Here is a 21,627-nt window from a genome sequence, read left to right on the forward strand (position 1 = left end):
GTGCTGGAGTAAGTGGTGGTGGAGCCCAGTTCTGTAGGAGTTAATTAGTTGATGAAGATAAGCAAGAACATTGCATGCAAAGGGAAAAGCAGGTGCAAAGACCCCTTAGTTGAAGGGCCATGTTGAAAACCAAGAAATTGAAATGAGCTGAAGGAGAAGAGAGCAGAGAGACTTGGCCAGAAATGAAATTGAAGTAGTGGTGAGGCTTAACACTGCAGAACATTTTAGTTAACATTTTTTTTTAAATTTATATATGACAGCGGAATGCATCACAATTCTTATTACATATATAGAGCACATTTTTTCATATCTCTGGTTGTATACATAGCAGGTTAACAATTTTTGTCATTTCTTATAAGAGCCACAGAGAGCTGAGGTGAGCAAAGCCAAGGTGGGGAGGTAGAGAGGAGATTTATTTTATCTGAAGAGTCACCTCCCTGCAGTAGCATGCAGAGGTTGGAAGGGGGCAAGAGCAGATGTAGGTGATCCAGGTCCAGGTGGTGAGCATCCCAGGCACAGTGAGAGCATAAAGGGCAGTGGTGTAGGCAGGAGGTAATGGAAGACAAGCCAGGGTGATGGGAATGGAGAGGGAGGGAGGGGGGGGGGTTGAGAGACATTCTGGGAATAAAATAGGAACTGGAACAGGAGGTGAGGAAATGTGACAAGCAATGGACAACCCCAAAGTCTCTAGCTTGCCCACCTGGATGGAGAGAGGGTTCTTCCTCAAGAGAGGGAACACCAAAGGAGGACAAGGTTGGAATAGGACAGTCATGAGTGATGTTTTGAGGAAGGAGTTGCTGGAGGGAACAGTTCCTAGAGTGGTACCTATTATCACATCTGGTCCTCCCAGGGTTTAAGAAACTTGCACAGCACACCAAAGGGGCTTCTTTTTGAAGGTGATGGCACTAGGGAGAAAGCAAGCCCCTTGTCTCAGTGTCTGAGTCAGATCCCCATCCTATTCGTAAAACCCTGGGTAAGTCATTTGTAAGGTCTTTGGGCTTCAGTTTCCTTGTCTTTACAATGAGTGGTAACATTCAGTGAGTTCTAAAGGGTTATTATGGGGATTCAATGAAAGCTTGGTTATTTAAGGACTTTGTAAACCTTTGAGCTGCCCAAACTCAATGTATCATTGTTATTTGTATTTCTTTATTTATTGTTATTCTTGCCATCCAAACTTCAAGGGTATTAATATCAGGAATATGTAATTCAGTGTTTTCTGCATGAGTGCTTTAGGGAAAAAAGGTGTGATTGAAGTCTAAATAAATAAATATACCACCCAAGAGCTAGAGATGGTGGCCCTAAACTATTTATAAGCCTGTATGTTTACTTAAATTCAGACATTCCCGGCATGTAAATTATGCAGAGTCTATGTCACAGCAGAGCACTGTGTGTTCCTAAAAAGAATTCTCCCTTTTTTTCCCGGAATCCTTTACCTTTTAAAATAAATCTCATTATGGAGTGCTGACATTTTCAGTAAAACCATTTAACCAAAAGCAGCAGTTATTTTAGACTAAAAACAAGTCTGGTTTATTAGGCAGCAGCTTATAACGTACTGCTAAGTAGATACAATCTATTTAGAGAAGCTTATGTAGATCTCTGAGAAGACATTTCAGAATTCTCGTCTCTTCCTGACTAAGATTGAGAGTGCTAAACAGACTATCAAGATTTCTCTTTCTCTCCGTAGAGTAGGAGTTGAATACCACTGCGTGTTAGAGGGGGTGGAATCCAAAGAGCCAAGATTTTAACAGATCTATGGGGTTCTATTCTGTTTCTTTCCACTGGGTGCCAAGTCTAGCACCATAGTTTAGCAGAGGGACTTTGGATATAACCTTCCTCAAAGGGTCAGGATGGATGTAGAGAGAACCTTATAAATATTCAATGATTGCCATCCACCAGGACTTCAATTAGTGATCTCATCCTTCTTTCCCTCCATCTGCGGATTTTCCCTCTTTCTGTATTCTACATCTCTATTGCTCTTTCATGTTTCTTCCTGTTGGTCTTCCCGTTGAGCCAACACACCTTTATGGTCTTTTAGTATGAAATGTGCTGAAACAATTCTAAGAGATCACAAAGTAAGATACCCTAAAGACTAACAGACAGCAAAAGTGCTGTGGGTCAGGGGAATTACAGAAATGCTCACTTTTTCTAACCAGAAACCACTGTTCTGATTCCTTCTTGTTCTTTCTTGGAGGATTTCTTAACTCTCAGAATTTCTCATGTGTGCCCTGAAGGACTCTCAATTCTGAAGCAAATAAAATCAATAAATATTTATCTAGTGTTGATTTTGAAGAATCCCACTTCACTTGTTCAGCTATATTTCTACCAGAAGGATATGAGCTTTCTAGATAATGTTGGCCTCTGTTTAAGTCTCCAGATAGTGATGTGGCTGTTGGAGATCAGCATAAACTAGTGAGTAAATTTTGTGAGTTAGAATAAAGAGCTGTTTGGGGTGTCCTTGGAGGAAGATGTGCTCCATGAAGGCTTCCTAGAGAAGATTTGGACATGTATACATCAGTCCAATGCCACAGGATGCAAACTTGGTATTCTTCTAATGGATTCTGCCATGGGTAATCACCTTTGAGTTCTGTGATGATAAAACATTGCCTACCTTCCCTCTTCAATTAGTCATGGGTTCAGAGAGAGAGAGAGAGAAAGAGAGAGAGAGAGAGAGAGAGAGAGAGAGAGAGAGAGAGAGGAGTTGACCTTAGGTACTCCTCAGTCCCTCTTCCCTCCAATATGATCCAACCTCATTGTCTTCTGTGCTAGATGTTTCAGCAAATGCCATTGTCTTATACTTGGGAAGGCCATGTTATCAACTTTTCTGCCCTGTGATGACCCCTGCAGGATAGACCACTGGAACAATGAGAAGGAGAAAATTCTGCTGGTCACAGACAAGACACTCTTGATCTGCAAATATGACTTCATCATGCTCAGCTGTGTGCAGGTGCAGCGGGTTCCCCTGAGTGCTGTATATCGTATTTGCCTGGGCAAGTTTGTCTTCCCTGCCATTTCACTGGACAAGTAAGTATGATGTCTGAGATTTGGAGAAGGGGTGCAGTAGGGAGAGGCAGGCAGGAAAATCAGTAACAAAGTCAACTCAGTAGTGTATGCTGGGAGAACTGAGAGAAATAGTGAAATTCTGCAATTGAATCCATCAAATGATTGAGTTCCTACTCTATGTCAGGCACCAAAGGTCTCCTTGTCCCAGCCCCTTTAAGCAAATGTGTACTTTAACAGGAGAACCTGACAAGTAAATAGCTAACTGTAAGGTAGGAAGAGCAGTGAGAACAAGGAAGAAAGGTTTTTAACCCAATCCATGGGGCCCATAGTTAGAATTACTTTTCTGGGGGAGCACTTGAGCCAATATTTGTTTTTAGGTAGGATTTAGCCAGGGAAAAAGAATCTCACCCTTGTCAGAATGGCAATTATCAAGAATACAAGCAACAACAAATGTTGGCGAGGATGTGGGGGAAAAACTTCATTCATACATTGCTGGTGGGACTGCAAATTGGTGCAACCAGTATGGAAAGCAATATGGAGATTCCTCAGAAAACTAGGAATGTGAACACCATTTGACCCAGTTATACCCACTCCTAGGTATATATCCAAGGGAGTTAAAATCAGCATAGTGCAGCAATGCAGCCACATCAGTGTTTATAGCAACTCAATTCGCCATAGCTAAGCTATGAAACCAACCTAGGTCCCCTTCAACAGATGAATTGGATAAATAAAATATGGTATATATAGACAATGGAATATTAATCAGCCATAAAAATTACTTTATGACATTTGCTGGTAAATATATGGATCTGGAGACTATCATGCTAAGTGAAATAAGCCTATCCCCCAAAACCAAAGGTCAAATGTTCTCTCTGATATGTGGATGCTAACACATAACAAGCTGGGAGTGGGAGAGAATAGAAATTCACTGGATTTGACAAAGGGGGATGAAGGGAAGGGATGGGGATAGGAATAGAAAAGACAGTGGAATGACTCTAACAGGACTCTTATAGGTATATATGAATATACTACAGTGAATCTCCACATCATGCACACCCATAAGACGGGGATCCTAATTAGAATATGATATCATGCTTGTATAAGTATGTTAAAATATACTCTACTGCCATATATAACTAAAAAGAACAAATAAAATTTTAAAAATCTAAGAACCAGCATTAACATTCTAAGTAAAGGGAAGAACGTAGTCAAAAGATTGGAAGTAAGAAAATGTGTAACACGTTTGGGAATTCAGATTATTTTGAAAAGCCCAGTGGATAGAACTCAAGATGGCTGATAGCTCTTTCTTTGGGGAGTCTCCCCTGGAAGCTCAGTACCGGGAGATCAACTTCTCAGAGATGTTGATAGTTATTGAGGGAATGAGTGAGCTCTACAAAGAAGGATCATTGAACTAAGTTCGTTCCTGTATGATCTTGGAAAGAAGCACATTTGCTAAACATTTTAGATTTAAGCCCGAGGACAGCAGTCTTCCTCTAAGATAGAATGTGAGTTCTTCCCACTGAACTGTGAGCTCCATAAGGACAAGTGTAATTTTTTTTTTTTTTAAGATATGGGTGAAAAAACACAGCTTTATCAAGTGATTGTGGTTTTTCTTATGCAAAGCTTACCATATTGAAAATCTACTTTTTATTTATTCTTTTCACAAGTCAAAGAAGTGGTTAATTCCTTTAGTTTATAAACTTTTAAAAAACTGGTAGATTTTTCAATAATATATACATTGGAAAAATATATTTGAACATCACAAAAGATGTTTAATTAAGACTTTTCATTTCTACCCCAGACCCTCAGTCCAATCTTCTCACCACAAATGATAACAGTTTCTTGTCTATTTTTAAAGAAATGGTCTATAAACATAAAAGAACAAAACCCTTTCTGTGCATATACATGGGTATTTATACATATATCAAAGTATTTATCCATATGTGCTTATTTATTGTGTGTTATTTTACCCAGGGGGAGCACATGTCATAAACTGTCCTGTCTCATGCTCTATGTCCAATGACATACCTTGAAGACAAATTGTCTAATCCTATGTAGATCAATCTCAGTGTTTAAGAGTGCAGCATATTATGTTTTAAGTCTAACCTATTTATCCAGCACCACATCGACAAATAAATATTTATTTTTACCTCAAGTACTACCAACAATGCTGCTATAAATATTCTTGCCTATAGGACATTTTTTGCACACATATGCAAAGGATTTGTAATGTGGATTTCCAAAAGTGGAATTATTAGGTCAAAGTCATGTGAATATTAACTGACAGAGATTGCCAAATTGCCTTCCAAACAGGTGATATCAATTGATGCTCCCACAAAGCCTTGGAATATTCTTGGATACACATTCTAACCAATATTGTGTATGATGAAAATCATCTTCTTTTTTAAATTTGTGTCAGTAGAAGTTGAAGGGAGTCTAACATGTTTTACTTTAGTTAGAAAGTAATTTTATTTATTTTTCTGTGACTTTTTTTATACCACAACCCATTATTTTTCTCTATTAAGATACTGATTTTTTTTCCTTAATGACTTGTCAGTGCTATTCATGTATCAAAAAACTTCATTTGTTTTCTGAAGATACATTGCAAATATTTTTTCCCAGTTTTTCATGTCTCTTTTAACTTTATGATGTTATTTTTGTGACCTTTAAGTGTCAAATTTGTCAGTATTTTAATGCTTCTAACTTTGTATCTTTTAAAGAATGACTTTCTCCATAATGAAATCATAAAATAAATTTCCAAGGTTTTTTCTAGTGGTTATATAATTTTATTTTTAGACACATTTAAACATATTTAATCTAAACTTCCTGTTTCAAGGAAAAGATGTAATCACCTTTTCAGCTGGTATGCTAGATTTTTCAGCATCATTTATTCAGATTTCACCTTTCCCCCGATGATTTGAAATGAAGCTATGTCATATATTACTCTACTTTGTGTATTTGTGACTATAGGTTTTCAATTCTATTCCATTTATCTATTTTTTAAAATAAAAAAAATGGCTTTATTTTAATCTTTATTATGTTTTGGTATCTGATGGAGTTACTCTCCATTTATTCTTCTTCCTAGAACTTATATATTTATGAATATTTATTTTCCATCAATTTGCCTAATTTTTAAAAATATCTTGTTTTGAGACTGAGGATGTATCTCAGTGGTACAGAGTTTGCCTAGCCTGTATGAGGCCTTGGGTTTGATTACTAGCATGTAAAATGAAAATCACATTTATAAATATTTTCAAATATAAATCAGTCTTTCATTCCTGAGATAAGCTCATTGCTGGATTCAGTTTGCTAATATTTTATTGGGTACTTTTGTGTTTGTGTTCATGAGTGGAATTAGTCTGTTATTTTTATTCTTTTGTAATGCCTTTACCAGGTCTTAGTATTTAGAATATGTTGCCCACATAAAACAAGTTAAGAAGTATTCTCTCCTTTATTTTCTAAAAGATTTTCATCTTTTATTTTCTTGAATTTTATCTTTTACTTTCTTAAATTTTATCTTTCCTTAAAAGTATGATGGAGTTTATGAAGGAATTCATGTGGGACAGGTTATCTATTTCTAGGTGGGAAAGTTCTTTAAATTATTTGTTTTATCAGTATTGATTTAGTTATATTTTTTTCTTTGGTTTAATTTAATTGGTAAGTTATATTTTTCAAGAGATATGTGAAGTTTATTTAAGTTGTATCTGAAGGTATAAAGTTGCTACTGATATTCCCTTATTGCCCTTTAATAATGGTAAGACAGTTTCGTCTTTTTTTTCCCCTAATAATGGTGATCTGTGTCCTTATTTTTTTGTTGTTGTTGTTGATGATCTCATCAATTTTGTCAGTTTTGGTGAGAACATGTGTTCTTTTAATTTGACTAATTTTCTGATTACTGTTTAGTTGATTTCCACTCTTTTCTGTGTTATTTCTTCCTCTACTTACTTTGAGTTGGATTTTCTTCTTTTTTGACTGCTTAAAGTGGAACCCAAGGTGTTGATTATAGTTTTTTTCCCCTAATTTCCTAATAGAAGCATTTAGAGTTATAGATTTTCTTATGAGAACTCATTTTGCCACGTCACACAGACATTAATATGTTATATTTCTATTTTCATCCAGAGATACTTTCTAATTTTTCTTGTTGAAAAACCCATGAATATGTTAGAGGTTACATTGGCTCATTTTCAAATATTTTGTGCTTTTCTAAATATATAACTTAATTTTAATTAAAAGAAACTACTGTCTTTAATTTGAATTCTTATAAATATATAGAGATTTATTTTATGGGCTAAACTCTGACTTATCTTTGTGAATGTACCATGTGCTCTTGAAAAGAATTCTATTTGTAGTTTCTATAAATATAATATCCTAATGTATTAGCATAGTATGTCTTTACTGACTGACTATTATCTAGTTTTATAATAGTTACTGAGGCAGTTGTTAAAATATATTATTATGAGATTTTCTAGTACTCACTTTAATTTTGTTAATTTTTATTTGATGCATTTTGAGAGTCTTCTGTTAGATTTAGGCACATTGACAATCAGAATTTCTTCTAAAAAATGAGCCTATTTTCATTGTAAAATATTTCTCATTATCTTTGGCAATACTAAGTGTCTTAAATACTGTTTTAAAATCAGATATTATTGTAGCCACTTCATCATTTTTATACTTACTCTTTGCATAGCAGATCTTCTTTATCCATTTACTCTCTGCTTATCTATGATCTTGCAGTTATTTGTTTATTTTTGTTACATAGTTAAATATTTATTTATATTGACATATTGACTTTTCCTGTAACTCTTCATGCATCTTGGTTATTACCTTTGAGTTCCTTTTCTCTACCTTATTTTAGACTAGGATTACTAGTGAGAAAGTCTGTATTTAAAGTGTGTTTCTTGTAGAGATCACGTAATTAGATCCTGCTTTTAATCTGTTCTGATGATATCTGCCTTTTGAGTGTTTTCCCATTTTGATAGATAGTTTTTATGTGATTGGAGTGAAGCCATTTATTATCTATTCTCTGTGTTCCTTTTTTTGTTTTTTGTTTGATTGTTGTTGTCTCTTTACTCCTCTTTGGATTAAATATTTTCCATCATTGAATTTCAACCAATCTATTGACTTCTAGTTATAGCATATACAAATGTGTTATGGTTGCTTTAGGGCACCGTTTCACAGTTTCACAGTTTCTCATTGATGTTTTGGACATGACAGTTCTTCCGTTGGGAAACTTATCTGTACGTTGCAGGCTGTTCAGCATCATCTCTGACTGACTCCTTCCTATAACCAATCCATGAAAATTACTGATATTTTAACTGACTCCATAGTTTGCCTGTTCTAGAATGTTGGGTAGTTGAAATCATATAATACATAGACTTTTCAGATTGGCTTCTTCCACTTAGTAATATGCACTTGAGGTTATGCCATGGCTTTTCAAGACTTGATAGATCTTTGAAAATTATTATATTTTCCTCCTCAGATCTAATTAAAATGGTGAGCTATGCCACATATTTCTTATTATTGAAAGATTTCTGCACATTCAGTATATGAATTCCACTTGGAATTAATACATGTTATTAATATTTAATTTTTGTATTAATATTCCTAAGTTTGATTACATATAGTTTTCTTTTGTTTGTCCATACTTGCAGACTTGTGTCACTATTTTCTTTATTAATCAAGTTTTTTTTTTGTTGACTTTATCAGCTAAAGAAATGGCTTCATCTGGTAGTAGAAGTTTGTTCTGATTCACCTGTGAAAATTCCTGTAGCTGGTAATTTTAGAGGCAACTCACTACAGCTTTCTTATTTTATCTATAGTATTGGCTTATTTAGATTTCTCTTTTATGATAAGGTTTTGTTCTCTGTATCTTACTAGAAAATACTGTTTTTTTAGATTTATATCTATTCATTAAATTGAGAAAGCAATAAAAGAAGTTATTAAAAATAACAAAAGATTATTTTGTACATAGTACTTTTAATCCTTATATAAAGATTCAATTAGCAAATGAACAGTTGATTGGCTGATTATTTTCAAAGTACCACCTTGTTGAGTTTGCTTGTTCATAATAGAATTCTTTTACTTTCTCATTCATTATTTGGGACCTTTATGCACATTATTCCTTAATTCATTCATTCATTCTTTATTTATTTATTTATTTTGATTTATTTGTGTGTGTGTGTGTGTGTGTGTGTGTTGCAATTTTCAGCATGTTCTCCTGGAATTTTGATTCATTTATAGTCATTTTATTAGATATGTAAGCTTTACACATTAAATTCCCTCTATGTCAATTTTCCATGTATGTAATAGTATTTCATTATTACAGTTCATATACCCTGCTATTTTTCTTTGTTCACTTCCTCTGTGACCTGAGAATAGGTTGAAATAACTTTTTTACTTGAAGCTTTTACCCCTTTCAATTTTATTATTAATTTCATTTTATTACATTGTATTCAGAAGATAAAATTCTCTTACTTTTTCTTCTTTCTATGATTTTCTGGGTACTTTTACACTTAAGTAGATTTTTTTTATTGATTTCATAAATACTTTAATGTTATGTCACTGCTTTCTCTGTTTCGAGTTTGATGAATAGTGTTCAGATCCAGAGTCCTCGTGCTATTTATCTTTCCTCTATCTGTGCCTATTTTTTTAGTAATAACTTTTTTCACTACTTGATCTGTCATTCAGTAGACTAATTTAGTTTCCTCTTAGGATGGCAGATTATTTTACATCGATTTACATTATGAATGTGGATCTTGTGTTATTCCATGCACAACCCTTTGTAGATGGTGAATGCATTTTCCATTATAAAGTTAATCTCTTCTAATGCCTTGTCTGTGGAGAATTGCAGCACTTAGGTTCTTTTTCTTTGAGTTTTCGATATATCTTTGTCTATTTTTACTTTAAGCTTTCTGAATCTTTTTTTATGTGTACTTGCATGCATATAGCATATAACTAAATTTTACTTTGTAATCCAACTTGGCATCTTTTTCTTTCAATTAGTAAGATTTTAACTTCTTTACAGATGTTCATATGATAGTGTCTTAATTCTGCCATCTCAATTTTTGTATTATTATATTTTTAATATGTATTGCTATTTTATCTACTTACTTAGCTTTCTATTGAGTGAATTTTTCTCCTAACATAGTATTTGTAAATTTTATTTTTGAGTTGTAGTTGGACATAATACCTTTATTTTATTTTTATGTGGTGCTGAGGATTGAACCCAGGGCCTTGCATGTGCTAGGCGAGCACACTGCTGCTGAGCCTCAGCCCCAACCCCTAATATAGTTTTGTAATCTGTTTATTTTTAATTGTAACAACACAAAATCCTTGGTCCTATCTTTTCTGAATATTATCTAGTACCTTCCTAATAGAAACTTATTTAGCCAAGTTTGGTGGTGCATACCTATAATCCCAGCTTTTTGGGAGGCTGAGGCAGGAGGATTGCAAGTTTGAGGACAGCCTTAGAAATTCAGCAAGACCCTGTCTCAAAATAAAATAAAAAAAGGGCTGAGAGTGTATCTCATTGGTAGAGCACCCTGGATTCAATCCATAGTCGTGCAAAAAAGGAAAAAAAAAAGAAATCGGTTTACATAAAACCACTTTCTTTTTCTTTTTTCAGCTTCTACATCATACTTTTTTTTACAATTGTTAATAATGATCATTATTAGTTACTTTAATGTTTGTTTACTTGAAAAATAGGTTTCCATTTGACATGCTGAAGTAATAAGCATAAAACCTGCACTTTGAAAGATGAGAAATCTGCATATTTCTACTATTCCCCAATGTTCCCATCCTTTGCTTTTCTTCTTTCATTAGTTTAATCAGACAAATTTCATTTTTATGGAATATTTTATTTAATTTCCTATGAAGCATCCAATTATTACCACTGGGAATTGATGTAATTCCAGGCCTCCTAATTAACCAGTGCAGCCTTGTCCAGATCCACATTCTGTGTTTAGAGTGGGAAGGCTGGTGCCAGCAGCTGGCATGCTGTCAGGTGTCGCAGGGCTTGCTGGGCATCTGGGGGTCAGGGGAGTGGTGATGGTGGGGAGAAACATGGGTGACGTAAGGTGGTTGCTTCAGGACTGCTAAGGGACTTCTAGCAATCCTCCATATCAGAGTACTACACTATGAGTAGAGTCCTGGGTTCCAGTCTCAATTTTACAGCCATTAACCTCATTTCCTTCTACATTAAAAGGTGACATTAATGGCATTCTGCTTAGTTAACAGTCTCAGTGTTAGGCTCTAATGTCACAACGTGAAAGCACTTTGTAGTATGCCTTCCAGACAGCCAGGTATTAACAAGTTCTGATTTTCTCCCAGGTTAAAGCTTTTGTTAACATGGAACTAAGCAGATTAATTTGATCGCTATCTTTACTTCCAGCTGAGTTGGCCCTCCTCAGGCATTAAGTCACCATTATAAGGTCAGGGGTGAGGCAGCAGTAGGCAGAGGACAGAGTGGGAGGTAAGGGAAAATCAGCTGCAGAACAACAAGAAACTGATTCCTAAGAAAAACCAGGACAGAGTCTGAGCAAGTTCCCTTGCTAAAAGAAACTGCCTTGGTTTCACATTGGTACCCACAGGCTGTAGGCGGTAATACTGATGCTGTTTCTCAAGTGCCTTTCCGGTGCCATTTGACCTTTCGCACCCAGGAACAAGCTGGACTGATCACTGGCATTTTACATATGAGAAAGGTGAGACTGAAAGAAATTCCAGGATCCAGGCACCATCAGCTGTTGAGCTGGGTCTCAAAACCTATTCTTCCAACTCCGTGTCCATTGCTCTTTAATGTGGATCAATAACGTTCTCTCCCTTTCTCTCTTCTTTACTTTGGGGTAGAGTCACTTGGGCTTCTATGAAGAAGGCACTATGAAGACTGTTGGAACTTAGCAGAACATGTGCCAGTGTCTCCCATGCACCATTGCTTACAGAACAGTGGCTTTGCTTTTTTTCTGCTTGCCTTTGGCTTCATGTGGAGAGAAAGGGCAAGAGACAACCAACAGCTGTGTGTCATTTATTTGTGAGATGAAGCCAGACTCTTTTCAGAGCATTCACCAGAGATAAAACCAGGACATTGGGGAACGCCCTGGCTTACCCTTCAGGGTGGCTAGTTGCTAGTACATACCTTCTGCTATCTTTCCTTATCTGAAATGATAAGGAAATCTAAATCTCATTTCTATCCTAAGTGGATGCATTTCCAGATTTTAATTAAAAACAAATTTCCATACCTAACAGTACCAAAAAAGTAGAGGCAGAAGGGGAAGACTAGACTATGATTCTATGTGAATTAATCATAAAGTTAGAGATGTGACTGATCTTAGTCACACCATTTTCTTGTCACTTAAATTTGTAAAATAAAAAGAACTTTAATTCTTGTGGATGTAAATTTCAAATTTTTTTTTAATGGCAAAATGCACATTTTATATAATAATGTATATTTCCTGAAATTATTTTTGCTACATACTTTATTTTTTTTTTAATTTTTTATTGTGGGTTGTTCAAAACATTACAAATTTCTTGACATATCATATTCCACACTTTGATTCAAGTGGGTTATGAACTCCCACCTTCACCCCATACACAGATTGCAGAATCACATCAGTTACACATCCATTGATTTACATATTGCCATACTAGTGTCTGTTGTGCTCCGCTGCCTTTCCCATCCTCCCCCCTCCCCCCTCCCCACCTCTCCCCTCCCCTCCCCTCCTCTCTCTCTACCCCCTCCACTGTATAACCCTGAGGGTCTCCTTCCATTACCATGCAATTTCCCTTCTCTCTCCCTTTCCCTCCCACCTCTCATCCCTGTTAAATGTTAATCTTCTTCTCCTGCTCTTCGTCCCTACTCTGATCTTAGTTACTCTCCTTATATCAAAGAAGACATTTGGCATTTGTTTTTTAGGGATTGGCTAGCTTCACTTAGCATAATCTGCTCTAATGCCATCCATTTCCCTGTAAATTCTATGATTTTGTCATTTTTTAATGCAGAGTAATACTCCATTGTGTATAAATGCCACATTTTGTTTTATCCATTCGTCTATTGAAGGGCATCTAGGTTGGTTCCACAGTCTTGCTATTGTGAACTGTGCTGCTATGAACATCGATGTAGCAGTGTCCCTGTAGCATGCTCTTTTTAGGTCTTTAGGGAATAGACCAAGAAGGGGAATAGCTGGGTCAAATGGTGGCTCCATTCCCAGCTTTCCAAGAAATCTCCATACTGCTTTCCAAATTGGCTGCACCAATCTGCAGTCCCACCAGCAATGTACAAGTGTACCCTTTTCCCCACATCCTCGCCATCACTTGTTGTTGTTTGACTTCATAATGGCTGCCAATCTTACTGGAGTGAGATGGTATCTTAGGGTGGTTTTGATTTGCATTTCTCTGACAGCTAGAGATGATGAGCATTTTTTCATGTACTTGTTGATTGACTGTATGTCCTCCTCTGAGAAGTGTCTGTTCAGGTCCTTGGCCCATTTGTTGATTGGGTTGTTTGTTCTCTTATTGTCTAATTTTTTGAGTTCTTTGTATACTCTGGATATTAGGGCTCTATCTGAAGTGTGAGGAGTAAAGATTTGTTCCCAGGGTGTAGGCTCCCTATTTACCTGTCTTATTGTTTCTTTTGCTGAGAAAAAACTTTTTAGTTTGAGTAAGTCCCATTTGTTGATTCTAGTTATTAACTTTTGTGCTATGGGTGTCCTATTGAGGAATTTGGAGCCCGACCCCACCGACTGTAGATCGTAGCCAACTTTTTCTTCTATCAGACGGCACGTCTCTGATTTGATATCAAGCTCCTTGATCCATTTTGAATTCACTTTTATGCATGGTGAGAGAAAGGGATTCAGTTTCATTTTGTTGCATATGGATTTCCAGTTTTCCCAGCACCATTTGTTGAAGATGCTATCCTTCCTCCATTGCATGCTTTTAGCCCCTTTATCAAATATAAGATAGTTGTAGTTTTGCGGATTGGTTTCTGTGTCCTCTATTCTGTACCATTGGTCCACCTGCCTGTTTTGGTACCAGTACCATGCTGTTTTTGTTACTATTGCTCTGTAGTATAGTTTGAAGTCTGGTATCGCTATACCGCCTGATTCACACTTCCTGCTTAGCAATGTTTTTGCTATTCTGGGTCTTTTATTTTTCCATATGAATTTCATGATTGCTTTCTCTATTTCTACAAGAAATGCCGTTGGGATTTTGATTGGCATTGCATTAAACCTATAGAGAACTTTTGGTAATATCGCCATTTTGATGATGTTAGTTCTGCCTATCCATGAACAGGGTATATTTTTCCATCTTCTAAGATCTTCTTCTATTTCTCTCTTTAGGGTTCTGTAGTTTTCATTGTATAAGTCTTTCACCTCTTTTGTTAGGTTGATTCCCAAGTATTTTATTTTTTTTTGAAGATATTGTGAATGGAGTGAAATATCAATAAATAAAAATCTCTGCCAGGCCTAATTCACACAGTCATTACAGATTTAAATGATGAATGTGAAAATTCTTTTTCAATCGTATAATGGTAAAATAAAAGTATGTGTTCATTTAAGGGTTTCTAATAAATCCATATTTATTTGTCACCTCTCCCACTTTTTCAAAAGTACCACAAGAGAGAACGATGAGGAAAATGAGATTCTAAGTGGTTCAATGACTGGTCCTGAAAACAGATGGTGGTAGAATCTGAAGCATGAGATCCTTTGATTTCATATCCTCCTCATTTTGTCATACACCCAATTCATACTTGTCCTCAAATGCATTGAAGTTTTTGAGTGTAAAAAGGCCCCCTTTCTTTATCTGTGTTCCCATCAGAGCTCTGTAGAATGTGGAGAGCAGGTTCTGATGTCAGACTGGCTGGGAGCCAGCCCCAGATCTGCTTCTGGCCACCTGGAACAGTTATTTAACAATTCAGGCCTCAGTCTCCTCATTTCTACTGAGGACTGGGGACAGGATTGGGGTACTACCTATCTCTTTGGTCTGTGTTGAAGATTTAATGAGATCACACATATAAAGTGCTTAGAAGAATATCTGGTATGTATTAAGAAGTTAAGTAATGCAATGTATGTAATAACTTTGACAGAACTACAGACATTCAGGGACTGGGTCCTATCTACTTTCCTGTTAGAAGGCTCTTCTCCTTGCTAAATCTCCTCTTGCCAAATTAATAAAGTCTCTAAGTTTTTTGTTTTTTTTTTGTATTGAAATGCAGTACTCTTAACGGTGTAGCAATTTTTCAAAAGTCATTCATCTTAGAGAACTAAATGATTTTACCTAAGCAATTCCTTCTGTGAAAGATCTCTCTAAAGAGGGTTTCTGTTGGAAAATATTGTTGCTGTCACACTGATATGCCAACAAAAGCTGAAGGAGGAGGTCAGGCCAAGAAATGTCTTCCTGTAAGAGCAGGCATTGTGCATCTCTCTCTCTGCTGTTGACATTTGCATTCTGCAAAATAAAAAGGATACACCATGCTGCAGAAGTGAGGTCCTGGAAACTGCTTACTGTGACCTTCAAGCATCTCATTTTGGAGATGCTGGTGAAAGCTGCAAACTTCATCCTGACTGGGTGATTTAGGGTCAGCATGTGGAGGACACGGGGAGGGCAGGTAGACATTATTCTATCGGCTCAGCCTTGCTCTCACGGATCTGAAGGCCAGGGAGCTGCTCCCTGTCCTCAGAGTTCTAATTTGGCATCTCTTCCTCAGATGAGAGCTTCAAAGGGCCTCTGCTTTAGGATGAAATCGGCTCGTGGCCCAGGCTGATTTTGCTGGCTTTGCGTCTTCAGTGTGTTCTAATCACTGTTATAAGTGTGGTTCTGCGGAGCACCTTGTAAAATATTTTCCTATTGCTCCAGCAACATCTCCTGTCTAGACAATCTAATTATGAGCACAGAGCAAATAGTTGAAGAGTATGCCGCCCCCAAGGGTTGCATAACTTCAGGAGAAGGGCTAGGAAGGCAGGGAAGGGAGGGGCGGGTAGTGTTGGTTACTGTTTGTTGACCTGACCAGAAATTGGGTGTTCCAAAAGAATCAGGATAACTTTTAATTAAGAAGAAATAATCTAGTGGAAGCCGGCATTTTATTGTTCTTTCAAACTCAGAGAATTAAAGGTATTGAAGTGTTTCCCTCTAATCATATCTTTTTCTTGGCTTAAGAGGTGGTTTGTGGTCTTTGCTTTAAAAGAACCAAAAGACACCGATTAATAATCCTCTCTCCCAGCAGCATTTTGAAAATAAAAAAGCAGCTCCTTAAATGTATGGTGTTTCCAAACAGCAGTTTGATGACATTCAGTGAGTCCTTCCTGAGGCCAGCTATATGGCAGGCACTGTGCAGGACAGAGAGACAAGACATAAAGATGTTCACTGTCTGGTGGGGACATAGATGCAAATCATGGTTTATCCCAAATCAGGCTTGGTTTAGGGATCTGGAATAAAGCCAACAATGCCATGGGCACAGGAGAGGGAGACAGAATTTGTACTGGGAGAGATGAGAAGTTTTTATGGAGAAGGTGGAATTAGAACAGATTGTTATATGGTGAGTAGAATCTGGGGACAGAGATAAGGAGGAACAGGACAGTTGAGCGTCAGTAGGCAAATGCACAACTAATATGATTATTTTGAGGCTCACATGCACTGGGATTCAACTGTTGGGAAGGTCAAACTTCAGGAATAGTCTCAAATGGTAGTATGAAGAGTTTAGGTTTTAGTCTTACTAAGATATGAGATGTAGACGGTGTTTGCAGGGAAGGACCTGAAAAAAAATTTTGCTACAGAAAAAGTAAGGGTGGTAATAATATGATAGCTGGCTTGGAGAAAATAGAAACTGGAGCAAGGGGTCAGCTAGGGGAGGTATTGTGTGATAGTAGAGTCAGGGAATTATAAAGATTTCAACTGGGCCCGCAGGTGAGAAAAAGAGGACTTTAAGGTGTGGGAAGACTTGGCAGAAGCAGAATCTCTGGCCTGAGATGACTGGATTGAACTTTCCTGGTATGGGAGAGGGGGGCAGAAGGGTCAGGCTGTGAGCCCACAAGTGGAAGATGCATTACATATTAATCATCTGGGGTGCCTGAAAGGCTGCAGGAGAAGATGAAGGTTGAGATAAACGATTCACTCGTCTGACATTTACTGAGCACTTGTCATATGCAAGGTGCTGTGCTGGGCTCTGTGACACCATAGTTATGATAGACTCAGAGTTTCTGCTCTCATCGAACTGACAATTAAGAGGACAAGCAGATAGTAATCTAAAATCATACTGAGGGCATAAAGTCACAACTGATCAGGGCTTTGAAAGGGAGAGTATGTGAAACCTATATTGATACGTTAAACTTACCTGAAAACAGCTGTGTAAAAACAGCAAACATATTAGCCCTTTGTTTGAAGAACAGAAACATTGATAATATCAGCTATTTTCTCTCTCAAAGCTTCTATCAATGTATCTGTGGGGCTGTGGCACCCCACCACCAGGGAAGCTCACTTTTAAGCTCACTCATGTGGTTGTTGACAGACTCAGTTTCTTACTGGCAGTTGCCAGAACTCTCAGTAATCCTTGCCACATGGTTCTTTACATAAGGTGCCTGACAACATGGCTCCTGGCTTCCTTCAGAGGAAACAAGGGAGAGAAAGAGAAAGAAAGAAAGATTGAGAAATTGAGAAACCAGGCTTTGGATAACCTAATCCTGGAGGGGACGTCTCATCACTCTGTCACATTCTGTTTTCTAGAGGCAAGTCACTAAATCCAACCCACACTCAAGGGGAAGCTATTACACAAAGGCATGAAAATCAAGAAGTAGGCACCCTCTGATAAGTGGATGCTGATCCATAAATGGGGGAGGGGCATGGGAAGAATGGAGGAACTTTGGGCAAAGAGAAGGGAGGGAGGAGGAGGGGGCATGGTGCAGGAAAGATGGTGGAATGATATGTTTAAACATTACCTCAGGCACATGTATGACTGCACATATGGTGTGACGCTACATTTTGTACAACCAGAGAAATGAAAAGTTGTGCTCCATTTGTGTAGAAGGAATTGAAATGCATTCTGCTGCCATGTATAACTATTTAGAACAAATAAAGAAAATAAAAGTGTTTAAATAAAATTAAAAAACAACCCAACAAAAAAGAAGTAGGCATCATTGGAGGGAGAGCACCACAGGCAGGGGACCAGACTGGTCAAAATCCAGGATTTTGACCCAGGTTGGGGTGGAAGAAGATAAGGAAAGACTTCTCTGAGGAAGAAATCCTGGTGCTGGAAGCAGAAGAAGGATCAGAAAGTTAAGATGAAGGATATTATGGAGTGTGTTCCAGGTAGAAAGGAGAATATGTTCAAAGGATTGAGGGAACTGTCAATAGGCCAGTGTAACATGAACCTGCTAAATATGAAGGGTGCAGAGGACCAGAAGTAGAGACGAGTTTTGCATTTAGGAGTAGATAAATGAAGGGCATGTTGCAGGAGCTAGGATAGTTCTGCTTTATGAGTTTCTTGCACTGGCATTCATAGAAAATGAAGAGATTCCCATATAAATTGGTCAGAAAGCTCTTGCTACAAACTATGGTACCATTTCTGGAACTGCTGGGAAATGGGTCTGATTCAGTGTATAAAATGAATAAAATTGCCCACTTATCTGTAGGATAATTACTTATTCCGTAATGGGATAACGTCCATAAATCACCTTGGTTTCTTGGGGGAGAGGTATCATATAAACAGAAGGCTTTATCAGTGATGATGAAGAGATTTGAAGGATAAAAATCAGAAATTCATCTTGGTGCTGTGGCATTTTGCTAAACTAAGAGATTCGTAAAATTTGCATGAGTTCTTGAGAAATGTTTTAGATTAAGTGGAGGCTGCAGAGCATTGGAGGTGGTTGCAACTGGTATAGGTAAGGAGAAGCTGGTGGCAGATGGAAATGCCTCTTTTTAGCTCATTCACTCTGATAAAGGGCATCTGCCCTGGTCAAGCCTAGTTTAATGAGGGCAATTACTTGGAAATGTACTATGGAGGCTCCATCTTTGGTTTGAAAATAAGAAAATCTGAATTCTTGTCCCAATTATTCTTCCAATTTGCTGTGACGTTTCTTCTTGCAGAGCCTTGGTTTACTCCCTTGTAAAATGAAAGGAATTACATTAGAAGATCTTAAAGTCTTTGCCATCTCTTAAGCCAATAATTAATAAATATTTTAGAAACTTCTTTCTAGTTTTGGTTTTATAAAATGTGGAAAAATAACCCCTTGTCAGGAGACAAGGGGTATAGTAACCAATGACAGTTTTTGCTTTGGGAATGTTTGACATTTGTAGCAAAATATGAGCATTTTTGCCTTTAATTTTTTAGCTGCAAGGGAAGGATGATATGGGAACAAAGAAGATGGGCTAGAATTAGTACTTGATCTACTTTTCCAGGTTTAACTGACATTCTTCTCCTTTCTCCTCTTTTGTCTTTCTTTGTTTTTCTCCCACTCTTCTCCTTAGTTCAAATTCCTGGATCCACTAGTATAGTTCATTTTTTAAAGTATGATTCCTATTTCCAGTCCTTATTAAAAATATCCATCAAGGTATGAAGTTGATTATCTTTTTCTTTATTTAGATGTGTCTAACTATTAGACTCATCAAAACAATGGACTATGACCTCATTCATGAAGACATAATTTTTAGGCACAAATCAAAGCAATTCCATTGAGAAGAAAGTGGGATAGAAGACTATTGAACAAGGGTCCAGGTTCTTGCTTTTCCTAAGGAGTAACTCAGATCTCTTACCTCTTCTCTTTCCAAATACTCATTCGCTAAATAATATAAAGCAACACAATATTTTCTCTTTCATATTAATCACTATTTGTAGAAACATTTCTTCAGTCCATATGCTTTAGGATAAGAACTGAAATCCAAGAAAAATTGTAGATGTGCTGAACTACCAGACATGGAGACAAGCACAGATCAAAGACAACAGCAAACCTTGCTACCAAAAATGATATAACTTTATCCTTAAAGTATTTTTTTTTTAATTTTTGAAATCTGTGAATCTAGAAAGAAGATCTTTTATATTTTCACACTCATGAAAAGATTCAGCTTGGTGATGTACTATGGTTTGTATTTCGATGTGTATTTGAGGAGACAGGTTGGCCATGATCTTTGTAGGACTTGGGGTCTCAAAGTCTTAGTGTGGCTGCAGAGTGAGAGAGTAGTGCAGCTAATAATGACGTGAGTCTCTTCTTCCCAGAATGGCTTTGAGCTAAAGAGTCATGGCATGTTGGCACATCTTCTATTTCCACTTAGGCAATGAGCAGCAACTTATACCTTCTCTGTGGAATATCTTTAGGCATGAATAAGAAAGGGAAAAAAAACAGGTTTATTTTACTACCATTTCTAAATTAAAATAATGAAAATTCTGACTTTATAACTTGAAATTCACTATCAGAGTCAGAAAACCATCTGCAAATACTAATGGCCTGGTATTGGTTCCCAGTAACATTCTCTCATCCTCCCTTCTGACAGAATTTAGAAGTTACTGGGGAAGCCTATGCACAGTTGAAACACTAACCACCTCACTCAGGCTGTCTTCAGGCCAGGTCTGTCCATTTGACTGAGTTCCATACAGTAGAATGTGAGCAGGAAAAATGGGAGGGCCTTGTGGGAAGACTCCTCAAAAGCCAAGGAAGTATTCTTCAGGGACTTTTCCTACTTCCTCCCTACTCCCCCATCCCATATAGATGTAACATTCCAGCCACTGTGGATTATGGATCCTAGGACCACAAGTAGGGATGGCAGGGTGGGGTATTTAAAGGAGCCTGACTTCTTCATGATTCAGGGGATCTGCCCTTCTGGTCCTATACCACCCACCTTTTTTTCTTTTACTAAGAGAAGAGATGTACAGTTGGTCATTAGATGGGATTTTTCTTTTATACTGCAGCCAGACCTAATCCTAAGTAACTGATTCACAGAATAAGATGCTGCCAGGTCCTGAGGGTCAAAGGTGGTGAGGATTGTGGTTTTTTAAATGTAAAATAACAGTATTGTGGAGGATTCTACATATCATGATTCCATGCTTAGATCGTCACTTATTGGCAATGTGTACTCATTGAGCTGTGAGGACCAAATAAGAATGCATGAGTAGTGCCCACCTGGTGACTGCTATAAGTGCTCCTTTTCTTTTCCATTTAGCTTCCTTTTCTTTTATTTTCCTTTAACTAACTCTTTTTTTTTTAAATCCAATTTGCTTTGCTTTTTGTTCAAAGATAGAAGTTACTCTACATGGATCCTTTAAAGTATTTCAAAGTGCTGTTCCCTGAGAAGCTACTGAGGACAGTCAGGACTACAGGTCTGTTTTATAAATTTAGCAAGAAAGGAGTATTAATCATTCAGTCAACTCAAGGACTGTTATGCAGTGACTAGCAGAGAGCTGGAGCCAGTTTTCTGATTGGAATAGAAACTTGATGTGTTGGTTTGAGACAGTGAAACCCCACTGATGGAAGATAAGGGATATATTTTTTTTTCTGTGACTAGGAAAGCATATGTAAAAATTTTCATAAGAACAAGATGGAATCATCCAACTCAAACCAGGCAGGAAATGCATATAAGGGATGAGTCCATACATGTACATGGTGAAGTGATCTTAAATCCAGTACATGGTCACCTAAAACACCTTTGGTTATA

The 21,627-nt window shown here is 37.2% G+C and overlaps 1 protein-coding gene across 14 annotated transcripts in view; it reads left to right on the forward strand.

The window, feature by feature from the left end:
• Positions 1 to 21,627, forward strand: part of Tprg1 (tumor protein p63 regulated 1) — a 597,429-nt gene that overhangs the window by 519,308 nt on the left and 56,494 nt on the right. For 13 of the 14 annotated variants that reach the window (XM_071615191.1, XM_071615179.1, XM_071615184.1 and 10 more), the window contains one exon: positions 2,845 to 3,021. The exons of the other annotated variant lie outside the window; for it this stretch is intronic. In XM_071615191.1, the coding sequence (XP_071471292.1) occupies positions 2,845 to 3,021 (177 nt within the window). The remainder of the gene's footprint in view (positions 1 to 2,844; positions 3,022 to 21,627) is intronic. 14 annotated transcript variants of the gene reach the window in all.

This window comes from Marmota flaviventris, chromosome 8 (genome assembly GCF_047511675.1).
Source record: "Marmota flaviventris isolate mMarFla1 chromosome 8, mMarFla1.hap1, whole genome shotgun sequence".
NCBI classification, from domain to species: domain Eukaryota; kingdom Metazoa; phylum Chordata; class Mammalia; order Rodentia; family Sciuridae; genus Marmota; species Marmota flaviventris.